Source organism: Falco punctatus, assembly GCF_963210335.1.
Source record: "Falco punctatus genome assembly, chromosome: 12".
In the NCBI taxonomy this organism is placed as follows: domain Eukaryota; kingdom Metazoa; phylum Chordata; class Aves; order Falconiformes; family Falconidae; genus Falco; species Falco punctatus.
In genome coordinates this window covers 2,336,903-2,355,626 of record NC_137592.1, presented here as the reverse complement: position 1 = coordinate 2,355,626, position 18,724 = coordinate 2,336,903, and the positions used below count along the sequence as shown (strand labels likewise).

General features: G+C 44.5%; 1 protein-coding gene across 1 annotated transcript; it reads left to right on the top strand.

Annotated features, from left to right (window-relative positions):
- The first annotated feature begins 814 nt into the window (after window positions 1-814).
- BUB1 (BUB1 mitotic checkpoint serine/threonine kinase) lies at window positions 815-18,440 on the top strand. The gene is made up of 25 exons (XM_080408364.1): window positions 815-1,192; window positions 1,380-1,460; window positions 1,537-1,681; window positions 2,020-2,216; window positions 3,196-3,236; window positions 3,509-3,615; window positions 5,023-5,075; window positions 5,185-5,375; window positions 6,837-6,997; window positions 7,361-7,695; window positions 8,452-8,504; window positions 9,030-9,167; window positions 10,191-10,283; window positions 10,940-11,030; window positions 11,428-11,509; window positions 12,190-12,370; window positions 12,959-13,037; window positions 13,567-13,772; window positions 14,258-14,398; window positions 15,065-15,180; window positions 16,588-16,749; window positions 16,942-17,099; window positions 17,193-17,370; window positions 17,617-17,723; window positions 18,161-18,440. The coding sequence occupies exons 1-25, from the start codon at window positions 1,176-1,178 to the stop codon at window positions 18,354-18,356; spliced, it is 3,309 nt and encodes a 1,102-aa protein (XP_080264490.1). The 5' UTR covers window positions 815-1,175; the 3' UTR covers window positions 18,357-18,440.
- The last annotated feature ends 284 nt before the right edge of the window (window positions 18,441-18,724 follow it).

The window sequence follows — 18,724 nt, the reverse complement described above, 5'->3', positions numbered from 1 at the left end:
AAATGTTACTAAGTATAAAACATGTGGAAAAGTTACAAACGATACAGCCTGGTTATAAATATCGGAGAGTAACTCTCTAATAGATATTTCAAAACTTACTGTTACTGAAGAAGTGCTTAGTTTAAGTCTCATCTGGGGGGGGGGGAGAAGAAAGGCTCAGCCTGTCAGCTGGTCCCAGCAGTCAGTCTCGGTGGTCTCTTCCCTATTTCTCCCCTCATTCATTCACCTTTTATACTTTTCTTTACTCTCAGGTGGAGCTTGAGTGACTCTAGTCATACATTCCTTTATTATGATTGGTGTAAAGTTCTCTTGCTTTCATTTAACGATACAGTTCATTTTAAATTTACTGTGTGTGCTTCCCTGACCAGGGGATTCCCCCTCTTTGTGGGGGGGAGGGCATCTGCGTAGGAAGTTGCAGTCTCCCGTTACCACAATTATTTTACCCTAGCATCCTTGAATTTTCTCTCTGCCTTGTCGGAAGACTCCTTATCTACATTCTTGTTGCTTATCATTTCCTTGAAGTGTGAGGGGTCCAGTTCCCGACCGTCGTGGCTCCTGCTTGCGCCTTGGCCACAGCAGTGGACACCTCGTGTATTTGCCCCCGATGGGACATGTGGTGCCATCAGGCTCCCAACCCTGCAGGAAGCACAGCGGGGCCTGGCTGGGGGGCTCTGCACCTCCCCTCGCTGCTCCTGTGGGGCAGTGGGCTGTGTGGCCCCTGCGTGCCAGCCCCAAGGTGGCCGTTGTGTATGTCCCCCTGCGCAGCCCCCCTGTCCCTCTGCCCAGCAGTGTCCCCCACGGGCGCAGGCCCTGCGAAGGCCGGGTTACTGCTTTGTACGGTTTTTCTTTGTATTTTAAAATATATTTTTATTTATATACTTTTTAAGTTTAATTTTTCAAGATTTTAATTTTAAAAAAGCTTTTATTTTTTAATTTTGGAATATTTTTATTAGATTTTGATAGCCGGGTTTTCCCGCCGCGGGCCTCCGCCCTGCTGCCGGCAGCCCCGCCCAGCCCCGCCCCGCCCCGCCGGCGGGCGCTCACCCAATGGGGTGACAAGAGGCTGGCGGCCCGCAGGCGGGATTGGCGGAGAGGGTGGCCAATAGGAAGGCGGCGCTGGGCGGCTGCGCGCCTGCGCGCCGGGTTTGAATCGGTGGCGGTGGTTGAGCGGGACCATGGACGGCGCCGTGCGGTCAGGGGGGGGCCGGGCCTGGCAGGGGGAATGGGGGGGCTTGGGGCAGGGGTAGGGGTAGGCTGGGGGTGGGGGGCTCGAGGTGTGGGGCCCTTTGGGGCGGGGCAGCCGCCCTGAGGGCTGGGGGCTGCAGACCTCAGCCCCGGGCCCGGCCTGACCCGGCCTGAGGCGCCCGTCTGCCTTGCAGGAGCTACGAGGCCCAGATGCGGAGCTACGAGGCCGAGCTGCGGAGCTACCGAGGGCCGGACCCGCTGGAGGTGTGGGACAGGTCAGCGCGGCCGCGGCCTGGTTGCTGGCGGGGGCTGCGGGCCGCGGCCGGGCGCTGACCGGCGGGACCGTTGCAGGTACGCGCGGTGGGCCGAGGGATGCCTGCCCCTGCCGGAGCGGCAGAGCCGCCTGCCCGGCCTCCTGGAGCGCCTGGTGCAGGCGGGGATCGGCCACGAGAGGTACCGCCAGGATCCGAGATTCGTTAGCTACTGCGTGAAGCTGGTAGGTGCACGCGTGTTAAGCTGCCCCGGCGGTCCGTAGCCCAGTGGCTGCAGAGAGCTGTGGGAGCAGCAGGAGCCCTCGGGGGAGCGGCAGGGAGTTCCGCTGCGTTGCTCTCTGCAGGGGCTCCGAACTTCTCAGCCTTGCTGAAGGATAGCGTGCGGTTTTGAAGCTGCATTGTTAAGTTGTTTACCTGGTGGGAGGTAACTTACCTACCAGCTGCTTCTATCTTGGGAAAATAACACTTTCCTATGATGGTATCTGGGAAATTGCTGTTGGGGTTTTTTTGCCTGTGACTTCCTTGGACGTTTTTGAAACATCTGCATCTTTATCTTGTGCAGGCAGAGTTCATCACTTCTCCTTGTCAGTATTTTGACTGCCTGTATGGATACGGAATTGGTACAAAGGCATCTAACTTCTATGTTGCCTGGGCTCAGCAGCTTGTAAAAGAAGGCAACGTGCAATGTGCAGGAGCTGTCCTTCAAAAAGGGCTTCACAACCAGGCACAGCCACGAGAGTGCTTGCAACAGCTCTACTGGTAATTCTTGACCCATCTTATTGAGCTATTCAAATAGCACACGGATAATTATTTCTTTGTCTTCTGTGTACGTGCCCTGTACTATAGCAGAGTAGGCCAATGATTATTTCAGTTAAAGGCACGTATAAACTCAACAATACTTTGCTGTTCAGTATTTGTTGGAGGTTTTGGAGGGTGTATCGAGAAGGGCTGTACCAGACTGTCTTCAGTGAAGTAAGGCCCAAAAATGAATCAATGAAGGGGTTTTCTTCCCTGCCTAGCATCTGCTAAGTAGTTCGGAGCTATAAAGATGCACAGCCTGGTCCGCTTCAGGCTGTCTACCTTGGAAATACCGTGTGTGAGCTTCCTTACTTGGAATTTCAAGCAAGCTGGCCACGCTAATGACACCGGGCTTTTCAAGTTTGGGACATCTGTATGTTTTCCAGAGTGTATTAACTGGCTGTGGCTCATCCCGTAGCTGCCTGTGCATCTATTGGCACTGCCAGCTGAATGCATACTGCAGCTGCTGCTTGATTTGGACCCTCTTTGATTTTGGTTTGTGGCCATAGCTGGAACTGCAGTGAAATCAGGCATCAGTTGCTGATCAGAGCTGGACTTTTTTAGCCCACCTTGGGGATATGTTGACCATAATATGTGTGTCCAGTTACTTGTGCTTATCACAGAGTACTTAGCTGCAAATGGGTGCCCAATGGAGTTTAGCGCTTAGCTGTTGGAAGCTCTGGTGCTTATCGTGATGCTGTGTGTTCCCTCTGGTGATGATAAAACACAAACTGCCACCTATTGCAGGTGTTTTTATTTTTGTGAATGTGAAGCTAACAGTGTGTATTGGTATACAGTAATGAGCGTCCTCTGACTAACGAGGGGTTTTTTTAGTCTTAAATTTTGTGGCATGGTGACCATACGAGGAAATCAAAGGTTCCTGGGGTATGGGGAGGAATGACTGACTCAACAATAATAACTGACGTTTCTTGCAATTTAGCTGGCTGCAGAATTATGATCCTTGGAATCCTCCTTTGCAAGGTGAGGCTGAAGACACCTGCCTGTGAGCTGCAGCTCGATTAGATGACTCTCTTAACTCAATCAGTGAGTTTTGTCACTGAGGAAAATAATTTTCCTGTAGAAGCTGGGTGGGGGGTGGGGGTGGTGATTTCTGTTTTCCTGGCCATATTTAAAATTCATAAGGGGAGTGTATTCAAAATGAGGTATTAGTTTTCTAGTGCTTAGTTAATAGAAATCCATAAATAAGAAAACTATTCATACTCATTAATGCAAACCTATGTTATCTGTCCCAGGTGCTGCCGTTATAAAACCACTTCAAACTTCACAGGCTGCAAATCAGATGACTACTGGAAAAGGTCTTTCAAGTCCTACTGACCCACCATACACTTGCAAAAATCAGGTAAATTACTATTAATGAGCAATTTGTACATTGTGGGGAAAACGCAGTGCCCTCGCATAAAGTTTAGATTGATGATCTTGACTGGATAACAAAGATAAAATATGCCAGCTACATCTCGTGTAGCTCAAAAATGTTACTGAAGGGTTTTATCCTGTAAGCATCACATCTTTGTAGAAATACCTCAATGGGGAAGCATTGGGACACACTTTTTAGTCACTTGACAAGTTTCCAGAGCCACAGGCAGAGTGATCCATCCAGCTGGTTAGCATTCTCCAGAGGAGTAATATCAATAGATTCTGTGCCAGTCATGCTTCTTGGAAATTGCCTGAGCAATTTTGGTGAAATTCCTCTTAAATACCCTCTTTAAGAATGAATACAAGATAATGCCAGAGGAAGAAGAGAAATTTCCAGGCTGGTACTTGGTGGTATGGTGGCTTCTTGTAGAAGTCAATCTGTTGAGTTGAGAAATGAGTAGGGGATTACTTTATCACAGTTCATGAGCCTCTTTGTAGCTTGCCAGTTTGGTCTCATAAAAAGTTCCAGGTGAGGTTCTGTTCATACTTTGTGGAGGTCTTGAGTTAACTTTACAGTTCAAATCCTGTCACCCTGTAGTTGTCTTCCTGCACCCCCTTCCCCACAATAAAACAACAAAAGAAGAAACCATACTTCTTTTAACTCGGCTAAGTACCAGAATGCAGCGCTCGTTCTTCTGAGGTTTGGCAGGGCTAGTTAAAATTCTTCAGTCTTTGTAACGCAGTCGGATGAAAAGTGAACAGGAGGTGAAATTAAAGAGTGAAAGACTGTGGGTAAGAAACTGATGCAACCTTTCTCAACTCAGTCCTGTTTTCTAAAGTGCTTGTGTCTTTTTCCATTTGGAATTGCCTGCAAATACTGAAAGATATCTTGCATGATGGAATAGAGCTTAAAACTTACTATGTCTGCTGCCTATTCCTTCATTTGAGGTCGGATAGCTTGTTAAAGAAAGAAATTGGGTGAGGCCATCCAGTCTGTTCTTAACAAACCCAAGTGATTTTTAACAGACGTTCCTGTTTTTTGTAATAGAAACTACCTGTTCAACTAGTTCCCGTGTCCTTCTGGACTGCAGTTCCCAGAACTACATCTGTCTCTCTTAGTTCTCTGAGATCTTAGTTCATCTTCCAAAAGTTCTCTGAGATTATGGCAAATTGTTACATGGTTAATTCTTCAGGATGAACTTCCTCAGGTTCTGATGACTTGTAGAACACTTGGATGTGTTCTTGCCATGCTCGTGGTCTGTATTGTCATTGCTTCAGTCAGAATTAAATATTGGGGGCTTCGTGGCTGCTGGTCTTGTTGAAATGGATGGCTAACTATAATGTTGGAATTCTTTCTTTTTTTTATTTTTTGTTTCCCCCTGCCCTGCTTTAGAGTCCTGATTCTGCTGGTACTCAGTCCAGTTCTTCTGGTGGAAGAGAAGAAGTGTAAGTGTGTAGGGGTTGTTTTTTTTAAGTCGCACTGTAGAAAAATTAACACGCTCCCAGAATAAATCCAATTAACTTGAATAGAGTTTTTTCTTATTTTTTCTCACAGGAAGTACGTTACGTACATCTCCAAATCTGAAATTCTTCCCAAGTCATCATCTACTGTTGTTGAATGTGAGCAGGTTGCAATGTATGATAAAAACCTGCTCGTATGCGAAGGCTCTGAACTTTCCTTTGAGGAGCTAAGAGCCAAGAGATACTTCAAGAAACACGAGCGCCTCAGAAGACAGCAAGAATGGGGTATTCTTCTCTTTCCATCTAGCTATTTCAGAAACATTCTTATATTCTTGAAAAAACAGTAGTTGGCTGCATTCGTTTCTTTTCAGCTCTCTACTGAAGCCTGAAACTGTCCTCAAAGCCCAGGTTAGCATCCCTGTACAGAAACAGGGTGGGGTGAGCTTGGGAATATCAGGTAACATGCCAAACAACTGACATCGATATTTACTGTTCGAGCCCATCCCTTGGGTTTGTCTTTTCAAACCTAGTTTCTCATAGAGAATGGAGTTTCTTCTGGGGAAACAGGAGGGAAGTGTGAGCGGCTCTTAGCAGTACTAGTTACCCTGGGGTGAGCTCTAGCTGTGGCGCTCTGCCGCCAGTAATTCAAGATTGAGAGTATCTTGGTTCCTATCAGTAGGCTGTAATCAGAGAGAGCTCAGAGTACGCTTTAAACTCCCATATGGTCACATATGATGTGCCACATTTTGTCCTTGGCCCCAGTCAGTCAAAGGCGTGCTGCAGCAGAGTGACACTGTCTTCACTTGGCCGCCTTGGCAAAGGTGGCTGCGGGATGCCTCTTGTATAGTCTGCGCTGGCAGGCTTCTAGCTGGGAGGGTTCTCAAGGCATAGAAAAGTCTGTAATTAGAGGTAATACCTTTGTTTGCTGAATGATGATGTTTTGGAGAACAAGTAGTGGGCTTTCAAATGGACAGATTAGGTCGTAGAGAAGCAAAGCCAAAACTGAGTGCAAATAAAGAGCCGCTACTTGGAATTTAGTTGTTTATCTGACCATTTATAGGAGGAAGAAAAAAGGTTGCTGGGGAATGTTGTTGGACGTAAGAAGGAATTATCTCATTTGGTAAAGGAAGAAACGGATGAGTTGTACTCAGCGGGACAGGGAGAGATTCAGTGGGAGTGTAGGTGGCAATGTGTTTTTAAAACAAATGTTTGAGTCTGGATTATTTTTTTTTTTTTTTTAATCCAGCAGCTGTGTATGATAATTCCCAGCTGGGGCAGCTCTTCCCTTGGGGACGGCAGGCTCCATCCCCACCGAAGCCTTACCAAAGGGGCACGTTGGTAGAATCTTTTTGGGTTGGTTTCCTTTTGTGCTGAGGATGGGTGCCACTAGTGTGCTTGCAGCAGCACGGGGCCTGGCACCGCCAGCACGCAGCAGGTGGGAGGTAGGCTGGCCTGTCGCCTCCTCTGGAAAGCATGAGGGCTGGCTGCCGCTGATCGCCGGGCTCGCGCTGAGGTAGCACTGTGTAGCTGTCCCCTGAGGGATCAGGAGCGAGAGGTTGGACACAGTGGGTCATGGGGGAAACATCCCCTTCTCCCAAACTTAGGCATCTAAGGCTGAGTGTCATCCTGTTGTCATACAGACTATAGATCTAAATTTTAAATTCAAGCAGCTTGTAACGTCTGAGTTGAGAAACTCATTCAGGTATTGATTAACTGTCTTGCTTAATGTCATTGTTTAATCCTTAGAAGAAGAAGAGAGAGACTCCGTAAGGAAAAAAGAATCAGCTGTCCTTGAACTGCAAGCCCTACAGCAGAAGCTGGAGCAGCTCACCCAGCTCACCAGAAGCTTGGAGGAAACTAGACTGGAGCCAGCACCTACAGCATCAGCTGAACCAAATAAGAGGGTGGTAAGTACGTAGTGTGATCCATAGGGGCAGTCCTCATCAACACCGCTCACAACATTTAACCGTGCTTCAGACAGTAGCCAGAGTAGTCGGTTAACCAAATCTAGAAGTTCAGGCTGCAATATCTGACTAGTATGGATACCTGGCATAACTTTAAATACTTGATGATGTAAATTTTAATCATTAAACCCAAAAGTTTGCTTTTGCTTCTCCACAACTTAGTTTTGGTTGCATATGGAAGTGCTCTTATGCATGGAAAACTGTTCTAGTCATGCAGAAATAAAAGGGGAAATGTCTATACTTGGAAAAGGCTATACTTGGGGCAGGGTGTTTGAGTGTTAAAGAACTTTTTTTTTTCCTCTAAAGGTGCATCCACATGTGATACCCAGTGCAGCTCTACAGCAGAACCGGATGGCATCTTGTCAAAACTCAGATCTGCAAAACACCCAAGCTCTGGTGCCAGACCAGCCTCAATCAAGTGCTTTATCGTCCACTGCTCTTACACTGCAGCCAGTGAGACCCGTTGACCACCAGATATCATCAACCTCTCTCTGGGAAGTAACAGATAAGAAGGATGCAGTCAAAACTCAGCTAGAGCTTGGAGAGCTCAAGAACAGTTTGTTACACTCTCTGTCCAATAATGTTTCAGCTCAGGAACAGGCGCATCCTAGATCCACTCTTAACTGGAGCGCTGGAGAACAGTACGTATAAACAGGCTTATTCTTGCTTTGCAAATTATGCGGTCTTCACTGTCTACACTTCAGCTGAGAATTACTAAAAAAAAATAATCTCCCTCTTTTGGAAAAAAATAAAAATCTGAAGTGGCCCATGGAAACCAATATTTAGACATAGATGAAACTTGCGTAACTTACAGTCCTCATTTCAGTTTTTAATTCCTTTAACCCTGTGTTTTAGTTGTAATAATCAAGAGGAAATTCAGTGTGTAACTGAAGTGATTATTCAGCATCGCTGTCCTTGCCATGCCTGGAGTAACACGATATGCTTAGTTCGTGCAGATCCCACACGTTGTGTCTTGGCCACAAAGGTCTCCAGAGAAGAAAAAAGTGCTTGTATTCACCTTCTGCACTCCTGCCCTGTGTGCCTTAGCTAATACTGGGGGGCCGAGGGGGAACCTGGGCTGAGGGGCTTGGCCAGCAAGAGGAAACGAACTAGTTGTCATTCGCTCACGTTATGGAGCGCACGCTGTATCCAAGAAGAGCATTCAGTGCCTGCAGCTTGGCTTTTCTAAAGGTTTCTGCTGCCTTTCAGGTTTTATACCTATTGGCAACTGGATGAGAATCTCTCTGGGGGCAGCCTCTCTAACAATTTTCTAGAGGATCTCTCAGTTGCTTCATTTGTGTGACTACAAAAGTCAGTTGTGGTGGGGGCAGGGGGGAGGGAATCGCTACCTGCTGTCTGTCTGGGATGAACTAATGCTCTTAATATTCCCTTTGAAGGTGCCCTACCAAGAGATCCGCCGGGCTAGCTACTTCTGTGGATGCGAAAGAAGGTAATGGGCTCAGCTTTGGTAAGGACTGGTGCTGTTGGTATGAGTGATACTGGTGGGGAGGCAATAGTACGTGGCTACTAGTTCCAACCCTAGCTACGCTTGCTGCCCTTGCTAACTCCATCCTTGCGTGTTTGGGCAATGTCTCTATATCCCTTCCGTGGAGCTAGTCCCTGTTTCCACCTTCTGTGCAATTCCTTTTTGTCTGAGCTCGGTCGGGAGTTCCCTGTTTGTCCTTGCTGGCTTCCTGCCTGCTTGGCTTTGTGTCTAAGTGGATTTCTCCTGTGAATTGAAGACTGAGCCTCAGAGGCCACCCAGCTCTCCGAGGTCCCTTTTGCCCTTCAGGGCAGACACCTTGGGAATCTGCCAAGCAGATCTCTGAACAAGCCAAAATCTCTCCCAAAATTCTGGGTTGTCATTCTGCTACTCATCTTATTTACTTTTCTTACTAACATTTTGCTAGCTCCCACAGTGTGAATAAACAATCCCGGGCTGCTTCAGAAGTGATCTCGCTGTTCTCCTTTCTAGCATCTCTAGTTGGAAATTCTGCCTTTGCTTCTGGAAATGCTTCTCAAGCTACGCCGAACACCTCGCTGGGAGGAGCAAGGCAGGCAACACCATTCAAAGTGCAGCCTTCACCTACAGTTCATACGAAGGAAGCATTGGGTAAGCATCTGGAATAACATGCTGGTTCCACTGGAGTTAATGGGACCTTGCCTGGTCATTTCGGTGGAGCCAAATTATACGCGGAGGCTATCTAGCGATGGGCGTGCACGGCATTCAGTCAAAGAGGAAAATAAAATTAAATTGGTACTCTTCTTTTGCAATTGTCTGGATGACCCAAAACTTTTTTTTTTTTTCTTTTTGTAAAAGTAGGTGCTTTACTGACATCCCAGCAGCCACATGCTATAAGCTCCCGGGTGGGTCGCTGGGGGTACACCTGCCACGCTGTGTGGGCAGCGTGTTCTCTGAGCTGCCTTTGTCAGCGCTGTCAGGGACTCCGGTTCCCGAGGTGAAGACCTACAACAGACTAATGTGGAAGAGTGTTAGGAAGTTAAGGCAACTCTAGTTGATATCGAGCTTCCCCAAAGCTGAAACAAGGATGACTTATGCGAAAGGTCTTTGACTGTTTAACAAACTGTCAATTCCAAACATTGCTGCTTCAAAATCCTAAAAGGGAAAATGCAATTGTGTTTCTAATGTCAGATGTGGAGTCATAATATCCCGATGCTGTCTTATCCCTTTTGTACTCTTCTGCCATGTTTTTCTGTTTTGATAGTAAGCCCGCTAACTGCTAACCCACTAATGTGTAGCAAACCGCTGCAGCTAAATATATATTTGCAAAAACAGAAAGCTTGTGGTATTCATTAGTTTTCCAAATATCTAAGAAGATAAAGGAGAATTTGCTCCTTTAGGAGAACTTGAAATCTCATCTTGAAGAAGAAGAAGAAAAAAAAGGCCATGGCATCAACAAGTATGTGCCGGCCAAGTTGGATCTTCCCATGTATGTTCAGTTGTCTGGAGTGTGTAAATGCAATATGAAGGAATAATTGGGGAATAGTATTTGATAAATGATAAGATTATAATTAATTGGCATTTGATTTGACTACTATACAATGGGAGAACATCAGAAAATTTCTTTTACTGGGGTTGATATTCCAGTGAAAATTTTTATTTATTTTTTTTTAGGATTTCTCATGGATATGTTTCAAACACCCATCTTGCCTGAGCTGTCTCTTGAAGAAAGCAAGGAGCAATCTGAAGTCTCTTGCAGAAAACCTGGTATGTACTATTTATTTTTTCGGTCCATGATATTTCATTCCTTTATTTCCCATTCACCCCTTCCATCAGTCTTGATAATTTTGAGATGAGTAGGTGTGAAGAAGTAACTTCTTTCCTGATAATTTAATTTACTGACAAGTTCTGAATTCTGATGCACAGCCTGAAAAAGAGCTGAAGCACTTTACTGTTAGCAAGTCTATTCATGTATGCATTGAACATGTTGCTTTGTCCATAGAGACTTCTCTAGTATTTAAAACCTAACTTTGAAAAGGGCACAGCTGGTACTTCATGTGAGTAGAGCTTTCTTCTGAAACATTTTGTAGACTGGGTGTTAGTATCTGAATTGCCAGCTTATTGTAACAGTTGAAATTGTCTGAGCAGCAGGCAGTAGCAGTGGCTTTTAGGAGTGACCACAGGGATTTCACAACTGGTCAGACGCAGCCAAGAAGGCTTCTGTGCTCCTGGCAAGTCTTGATTTTGAAGTGGAAAAGTCTTCCCCGTTTCCAGGACCTTATAGGAAAGATGATTAGAGTGGCAATTCTGAGGATGCTGTTGATCTAGCTGGATGTAGCTGTCAGTTGCCTGGTTAGGGGTGAAAATGTGACTGTATTATCTTCACCCAATGAAGATTATACTGGTTATTTTTTATTTTTAAGAGCCTGATGGAAGTGTGAAAAATGATGTTGTTGCTCCTGTCATGCCTGCATTTTCTATCTTTGAAGATGAGAATGAAAAAGAGAACATCAGGTAAGGAGGAAAAAAGTAACAGCTGAGTTCAGTTTATTAAGGGTTATGTATAGGATTTATTCTATTCCATATAACTTAGCTGTGACCGTATTTGCAGTATCAGGCTTGGCTTGAATACAATTGCTAGCAGCTGTGTGGAAGTGGCATGAGAAAGCTGTAGTTGCTTCTCTGTGGAATTGCGCAACTTCCCTGTTTGGACAGCATGCTTGAGATGCTTAATTTTCTGGATAATTCTGGATAGTTTGTTTCTTTGAGCTGCTGCGGCTTCTCTAAGTATCTGCAAATGGGATTCTTTAGGGGAAAAAAAAAAAAGGTTAAAACCAACAAATCTTTGTTATGATTGTCTGCCTGGGAAAGTTTCTGGGGAAAAGCTATTCTAAACTACCTGTTTTGTCAGGATCCCACAGCATAAAAACAAGCCAGAAGAGCCCAGAAGTGTTGGAGAACGTCCCTTGTCTGGCTGTACAGCAAGTACAGAAGTGAGTGTTTGATCTTATTGCAAGAATTGGCATTGAAAATGGGTTATGTCGTTATAGGGGGTCTCAGAGGTGGTTCTATTTACCGTTGTTCTGTCCCAGTCCTGCAATTATTCTTATGAATGATATCTAGTTGAAGTCTAGATCCCCTTTCCCATTTCCTGCCAACGGGATGAACTTTTTCAGTTGTTAATTTTTACAAAACTCCTAGGAGCTTGATAGTGGAGATGTCAGTCCCTAGAACAAACCTGACTGCAGTTGATGTGTGGATTTGATGTTATTTGAGAGAGGAAGGACAGCGAGCAAGAGACACTGAACATTCTGATCACCACCTAACAGTTTTCATAGCCAAGGAGACGCATAAAACTTCAGTCTGGTTGGTTATAAGTGATCACTAAGTAATGAGAGGGGATTTCTCAGACTTAGGGCAATTTTTTGTTGTCTACTATTTTGCTGCAGTATTGATTATTGCCGATGTTCAGGTCTGATTAAAAAAATTATGTAAATCACAGATTTACGTTATTGCCATTCACTTATTTTTCTAGTACTGTAAGTTGACATGTGCAGACTCAACATTACTGAAACAGACTGCAGAGACTCCTGATAGGTTACAGCTGCAGCTCTGGCAGGATAGTTTTGATGGCTTGGTTTTAAATCTTTATATGTTTTTTTTCCCCATCTAGGAAGAGGCAGGGACATTGGAGTCCTTGAGGGATGATTATACAGTGTGGAATGCACCAAGCAGTAATAAAACCTTAGCTCCCAGTCCAAACAACACAAGAGACTTCGCACGAGCTGCCCAGCTTGTATCAACGCCATTTAATTACCTGTCGGCATGTTCGCAACAAGCTTTGGGGTACAAAGGTAAAATAACGAGCGCTTCGGGTTGGGAGCATCTCATTCAGTACTGTCTAGCTCCTTGCCTGTGCCCGGGTCACCTTGCAGCCCTTGCCAAGTACCGTGCAGGTACGGCTCCTGCTGCTGCTTCTGAGCACGCATTCCCTGCAGAACAGCAGCTGGGAGCTCGGGCTGGCCGAGCACATAAGCTTTCCAAGAATTTTTAATTGGGGGAATAGGAGAAGGTGGCGAGGGACAAGAGAGGCTTTGACTGTACTGTCAAATTGCTGTTCTGAACTGTTCCAAGGAGTTGTAAATGGCCAAAAAAATTGGCTGAAGTCCCAGCACCTTCTTCGAGGGGCACAGTTATGCTTGTCTGGCCCTCTTTAGTCTTGGAATTTACTCCCTAAAGAAATCAAGCTGTTATCTTTACTCATGTATTTTTAAATGGGCTTGTTGAGTTCTGGCTTACCTTTACTTGTGGAGTTCTGGATAACTTACCAGCTTTCGCAGCTGCGGTGTGACTGAACCTGCTTGTCTTTGTAAGAATACTCTAAATGCACTTGCCTTTGGGGAAAATAAACATTTGCTGTTGTTGCTGCTCCCTTTGTTCAGCCTGTGGGGATGACTTACGGCAAATGGATTTGGAGTTTCCTGAAGAACTGCACAAGCAGACAAAGACTAAGAAGCTAAGGTATGTCACGACTTGCTGAGACCTCCAAGTCTGGAGAGCGCTGGGCAAATCTATGCCAGAGCAGGCAGGTTTGCTCTGCTGCTCTCGATGCACATTTTCCAAGCAGTCTAGAACTGACATATTTGTGTCAGGCTGACTCTGCTTAGCATGCATCTTGGCACCTTGTGGAGGCAAAGGAACCTTGGTATGGTGATAATGCTCCTAAAAATGCTCCTATGATTTAAGTTTCTGACGCATTTAAATTAAAAGTTAACTGCCCCAAAAGTTTTAATGGCTGTGCATGTAAAACTACTGCTCTCTTTTCAGTATTGGCTGAACTTGTTGGCCAACAAACTCAAAGGTTTAATTTGGGTATGGGCAGTACAATACGATCAAATCTTGTTTTCTTGAGAAATGTCCATTTTATTCATCTTAATGTTGGTTATGGGCAAGGTCTCCAACATGGCCATTTGACACACTTGTGCTTAATGCAGATGCAAAAAACCATGGCAGTACTGTCAATTAATAATATTTTGTTTTAAATACATAGCCCTGCTCTTGAACAAATTGCAGAACAAGAGGAGCTTCAAGGAAATGGAGTTCAAGGAATGGCTACAGCTGCTTCTCAGGCATTACATGAAAAGACTGCTGTGAGCAGAACTGAATATGCCTTGTCGTCGGGGGTGGACAAAATTTTCCCTGACAAGCTGTCTGGAGCTGGGCAGTACAGGGCAGCCCAGAGTGTTAGAGCTGCAGGTATGGACCATTGCCTACAGTTTTCTTCCATCAAGTCCAAGAGCGGGGCAGTGTCACGTTCTTGCAGCTTTGTTCCAGCATGAAGGTGGTCGCTGCAGTCAGCAACTCTTGTGGCTCCTGCAAGGAGATTGCTGCATCTGCACAAGGGATGTAAGGACAAGCGTGCGTTGTACCTGTTACACAATGCCAAAGATATTCTGAGGTACAGGAGTACTTGAGAGTACCTAAGGGTTCTTTGCTAGTTGAGGCTCAAATATTTCAGAAATGTGTCTTTTGGAGCAACTTTAACCGGGAAGACATAGGTATAAAAGCTGGATTGTCAAAATTGAGGCAGTCTTAACTTATCCCTCTTTGTTTTGTTTTTTTTTAGTTTGGGTTGTTGTTTTTTTTCCAAATCAGCGACGCTTATTCAAGTATAAGCTTGTGTTACCTCTTTGAAATGACACTTTTTTTAGAGCTTAAATATTTTTCTTCTTTCCATGAAGTCCTTGTTGAAAACCCTTGGGATAAGGAATTGATTTGCAAATTCTTATCAGAGCTTCCTAAACCACTCCACACCTACAGCAACTACTTTGAATGGAAGTCTGCTCTTCCACCCATCACACTGAAGGCTGAATTCCGACTGGGTAAGAGCTACTTCAAACATTTCACTTTAAAGCATTTCTTGAAGTTTTTCAGGGAAACTCTGAAGTGTTTTTCTAATTCAGTTTACTTGCGTGTATATCCAGATAGCTTCCAGGTTATTTAAACCTCAGATTGGAAATTAGACCTGGTTTTTTTGTTTGTCTTTTGTAGCATAAGCATGTTTGATTAGGCATTCAGAGTAGGGGATTTTCCTAGTTTTCCTTTCCCAGTAATCTGTGACACAACTCTCAAACTTTGTATAGAACAGCAGCAGTCCTGTGTCAACACAATCTGTATGACAGTAATTGCAACATAGTTGTACGACTTAAACATTAGTGTTTACTTTGTAGAGAATGGATTTTGGAATTTGATTACTTCCAGGGAGTCAGACTAAAATAGAAACAATGATATTTTTTTTTTAATTTATTTATTTTTTTAGTATGTGGCACTTCACAGCGCTCTTGTTCTCAATAGCGAGTACAGGCTCCCTTGTATGGAAAGGAGAACTAGCGAGGAGAGACTTGTAGAAGAAAGACTAGCTCTATGGTTAAAGCAATAACTTATACAAGCTGGTGCTTTTTGCTGCTTTTTTGTTTTTCTTTGTCTGAGTAGTGATGTCTCTTCTGTGAAGCTTGCAAGCAAGACTTAATTATGTTAATCTCTTAAAGGTTCCAACTCATTCCATGTGGACTGCTTGGTTGGGGAGGGAGCTTTTGCCCAAGTCTATCAAGCTTCCATTCTGGATGCCAGTAACTCTAGAAACAATCAGAAAGTAATATTCAAGGTAAGAAGTGTTGATTTGGAATAGCTTTGCTGGAAACTTCTGGAGTGTTAACTATAATGACACCTACCCTGGGTGGATTCTGCTGAGTGTTTTAATTTACAAATATGAAGTAAGGCATATTGGTCAGTCCTCAAAGCCTTGTTCAGGTTGGATGCTGTGATGTCTGATTGGCTCTACATCAGAAGAGGTTATTTATCCTCTTGACTCGACTTACTGCTTCATCTTTTCTTTATAAAGTAGTCACAAGTATCCCAAGGAGTAAGAATTACAGCCAGGCTATCTTTCTTAGGTGGACAAAGGCAGTTACTTATGCAAATGCTCTTAGTCCACAGAAAATGAAAATGTATGTGGATTGGCAATGACATTGGGGCTGCTCTTTGTCCCAGCTATGTGCCCACTAGCTTTCCACAAGCGTTTTTGCACTTTGTGCAGCCAGCCTGTTTGGTGGCAGCTGGCCGGTTGTGGTGACTTGGCTGGGTGGTACCTCCCTGGTGCGGTTTTATTAATAAACACACTTGTCTTGATGGCGATTGTAGGTTGAGCCCTCTCGGCTCTGCCCTGTCTTCTTCCAGGCTGCTTCAGTGCAGGAATGAGCAACAGATGATGGCACGTGTTTACAGTGGAACCACTGCCAAAAGGAAAGTGTGTGACTGCAAGGTCAGCTTAGTCCACGAGGGTTATGCTGGGTCACACAACCCCGCATCTGCTGCTGGCGGGGAGGGCACCTGGAGCAGTTACTACAGCCTGGCTGAAACATGGTTACTTGGTGGAGTTCACACATGCACCCTTAGCCTTTCCACATTAGGTCTGCCTTCCCAGCCTTTTTGTGGATTTCCTCTGCAACATTTAACCTTTCAGAAAAACAAGCCTTTCTTGTGTTAACACCTTAACCGGGACCTTTCTAGTATGTAAAGGTGCTTTCAGTTGTTTGGTTGGTTTTTTTGGAGCATCAGGTATTCAGCATAGCGGGGGAAATAGTAGGGGAAAGAATTGGAAGGATTTCCCTGTTTTGACTTAAAAAGCCTTCTGTCTGTCTTGCGCTAAATGTCTGTTGCCAGCAGAAATATCAATGTTGCGGACAGACTTATCAGATAACGCGGAAGACTGTATAAGCTAGGATGGAATTGTGGCGTGTAACTGAAGTCTTGATTCAAGAGCCTCAATCGTTAAGTGTATCAACTTGAGGTTAACTACTGTAGATAGAAGCATTTTATTTGGTTAAGGGGAAAAATGCCTGGTCTGCTATTAAAAAAAAAAAAAAAAAACCAAAACAAACACCAAACAAAAAAAACCCCAACCAAACAAAAAAAAAAACCCAACCCACAACAAAAAAAACCACCAACCTGAGAAGAACTTCTGCTTTTAATACTAATAGATTTTTCTAGTAAATCGACTTTCTGGTTACAGGTCCAGAAGCCTGCCAACCCCTGGGAGTTCTATATAGCAACACAACTGGTAGAAAGGCTCGATCCAAGCATATGCCATTTCTACATCCACTTTTATTCTGCTCATTTATTTCAAAATGGAAGCATTTTGGTTGGTGAGCTCTACAACTATGGAACATTGCTGGTGAGTGGAATCAGCTCGTGCCTCAGAACATTTATATTCTTTGGAGTGCTATTACATTACGATATTCAGACGTCTCCTCTCCACTTTACAGACCTTCGTTGTGAACTTATTCTGTGTGTATCAACATAGACCTGTAATCTGTACCAAGTTGTTTCTGTGCAGCTGATGGTTCTTCACTATCTTTGTTTACAGAATGCCATAAACATTTACAAAAAGCTTCCTGAAAAGGTGATGCCTCAAGCACTTGTCATCTACTTTGCTGTAAAAATTCTTTATATGGTGGAAGAGCTCCATAACTGCAAAATCATTCACGGTGACATTAAACCTGACAACTTTATACTTGGAGAAAGGCAAGTATTTCCCTTTGCTGCCTGAGATGCCAGCATATCGTGATATTGTAGCCTTGATATTTACGTGATCACTTCTTGTCGTCACGGTTGAAGGTTTCTGGACAATGACACGTGTGACATAGATGGGCTCTCTCATGGCTTGACGCTCATTGACTTGGGCCAAAGTATAGACATGAAACTCTTCCCTGAAGGAACGGCGTTTACTGCAAAGTGTGAAACATCTGGATTTCAGTGTATTGAGATGCTGACACAGAAACCGTGGAACTACCAGGTATGAGACCGCATAGGCAGCCTGGACGTTTGGAGCTTGCTGCAAATACATCTGGCCTGAATAAATGAGCTGCAGAAATATTGGACTTTTGCACTAGAGTTGTATCTTCAGCTTGTTGCTTTAAAAGCTCAGTCCTGAACCCTCTTCTTACAGAGCTTGCCCTGTTGGCTCCGCACAATGTTTTTCAGCTAATTTTTAGTGGTCTCAATACACTTGTAATATGAAACTTGTTTATACTTTGTTTAGACGGACTACTTTGGCATTGCGGCAACGGTGTATTGCATGCTTTTTGGTACCTACATGAAAGTGAAGAATGAAAATGGTATCTGGAAGCCTGAGGGGACCTTCAGAAGGTTGGTGTCGAATCTTTTCAAAATCTTCCCTTGCCTAGAAAGGTGCATCATTAGTACCAGGTTGAAGGTTAGTTTCTGTCACCATTTTGTGTTGCTTGTATGCGCTTCTTGATGCCCTGAAAACTGCGTTCAGTGTGTGGAAACTGTTTCACAGAATTCACCAGCTTAAGCACAGGAAGCGTTTCAGCAGCGCACGTGGCAAGCTGCACGGCATCCTTGGCGGCTTGCTGCCTGGAAGGGGGGAACAACAACAAACCGGGAAAAATCCCAGCGGTTCGCTAAGCAGTGCCACAGCGGGAGCTGCTTTGTGTTGCAGCGATGTCTGCCTTTGCTCCAGCCTGCAACTGGGAAGGGAGCTGGAGAAATACGGGAAACACTATTTTAACTGCTTGAATGTAGAAGAAAATACTTTTTGATGCATTTTTGTTCCTTTGCAGGCTTCCCAACGCTGACCTGTGGAAGGAGTTCTTTGAGAGCATGCTAAACATCCCCAGCTGCCGCAGCCTGCCTTCTCTAGGAGTTCTGCGCAAAAGGCTGAAGGACTTATTTTGCAAGTCATATGCAAAGGAAATAAAGTTCCTTCGGAACAGGCTTGTTGTGTTGCTTATAGAAAACAAACGGTCACGAAAATAAGCATGTAGTTTGCACAGTTCCTGAGGACTGGCATCTCAGTCATGTGAAATCTTTTTATACTAATTTGTTTTAACAATAAATGGCTAACTTGCATCTTCTTGTGCTTTTGTGGAAAAAAAAATGGCACGAAAAAAATTACTTTCTAATTTAACTTGTCCAGTTTGGGAGGCATGGGCATGCTGGAGACTGTAGACAATTGTCGTAATGTTCTGTACTTCTAAAGGGGAGGGAGAAAGCTGGTGAAAAGTATTGTACAGATGAAGTAATTGCTTTCGGTCTCCCCTGGGATTTTTGAAAAAAGGCCATCGACGACTCCTTGTTGAAGGGAACTTGGGAAGTCTGCTGCTTTGACCTGAAAGCAGGGTCAA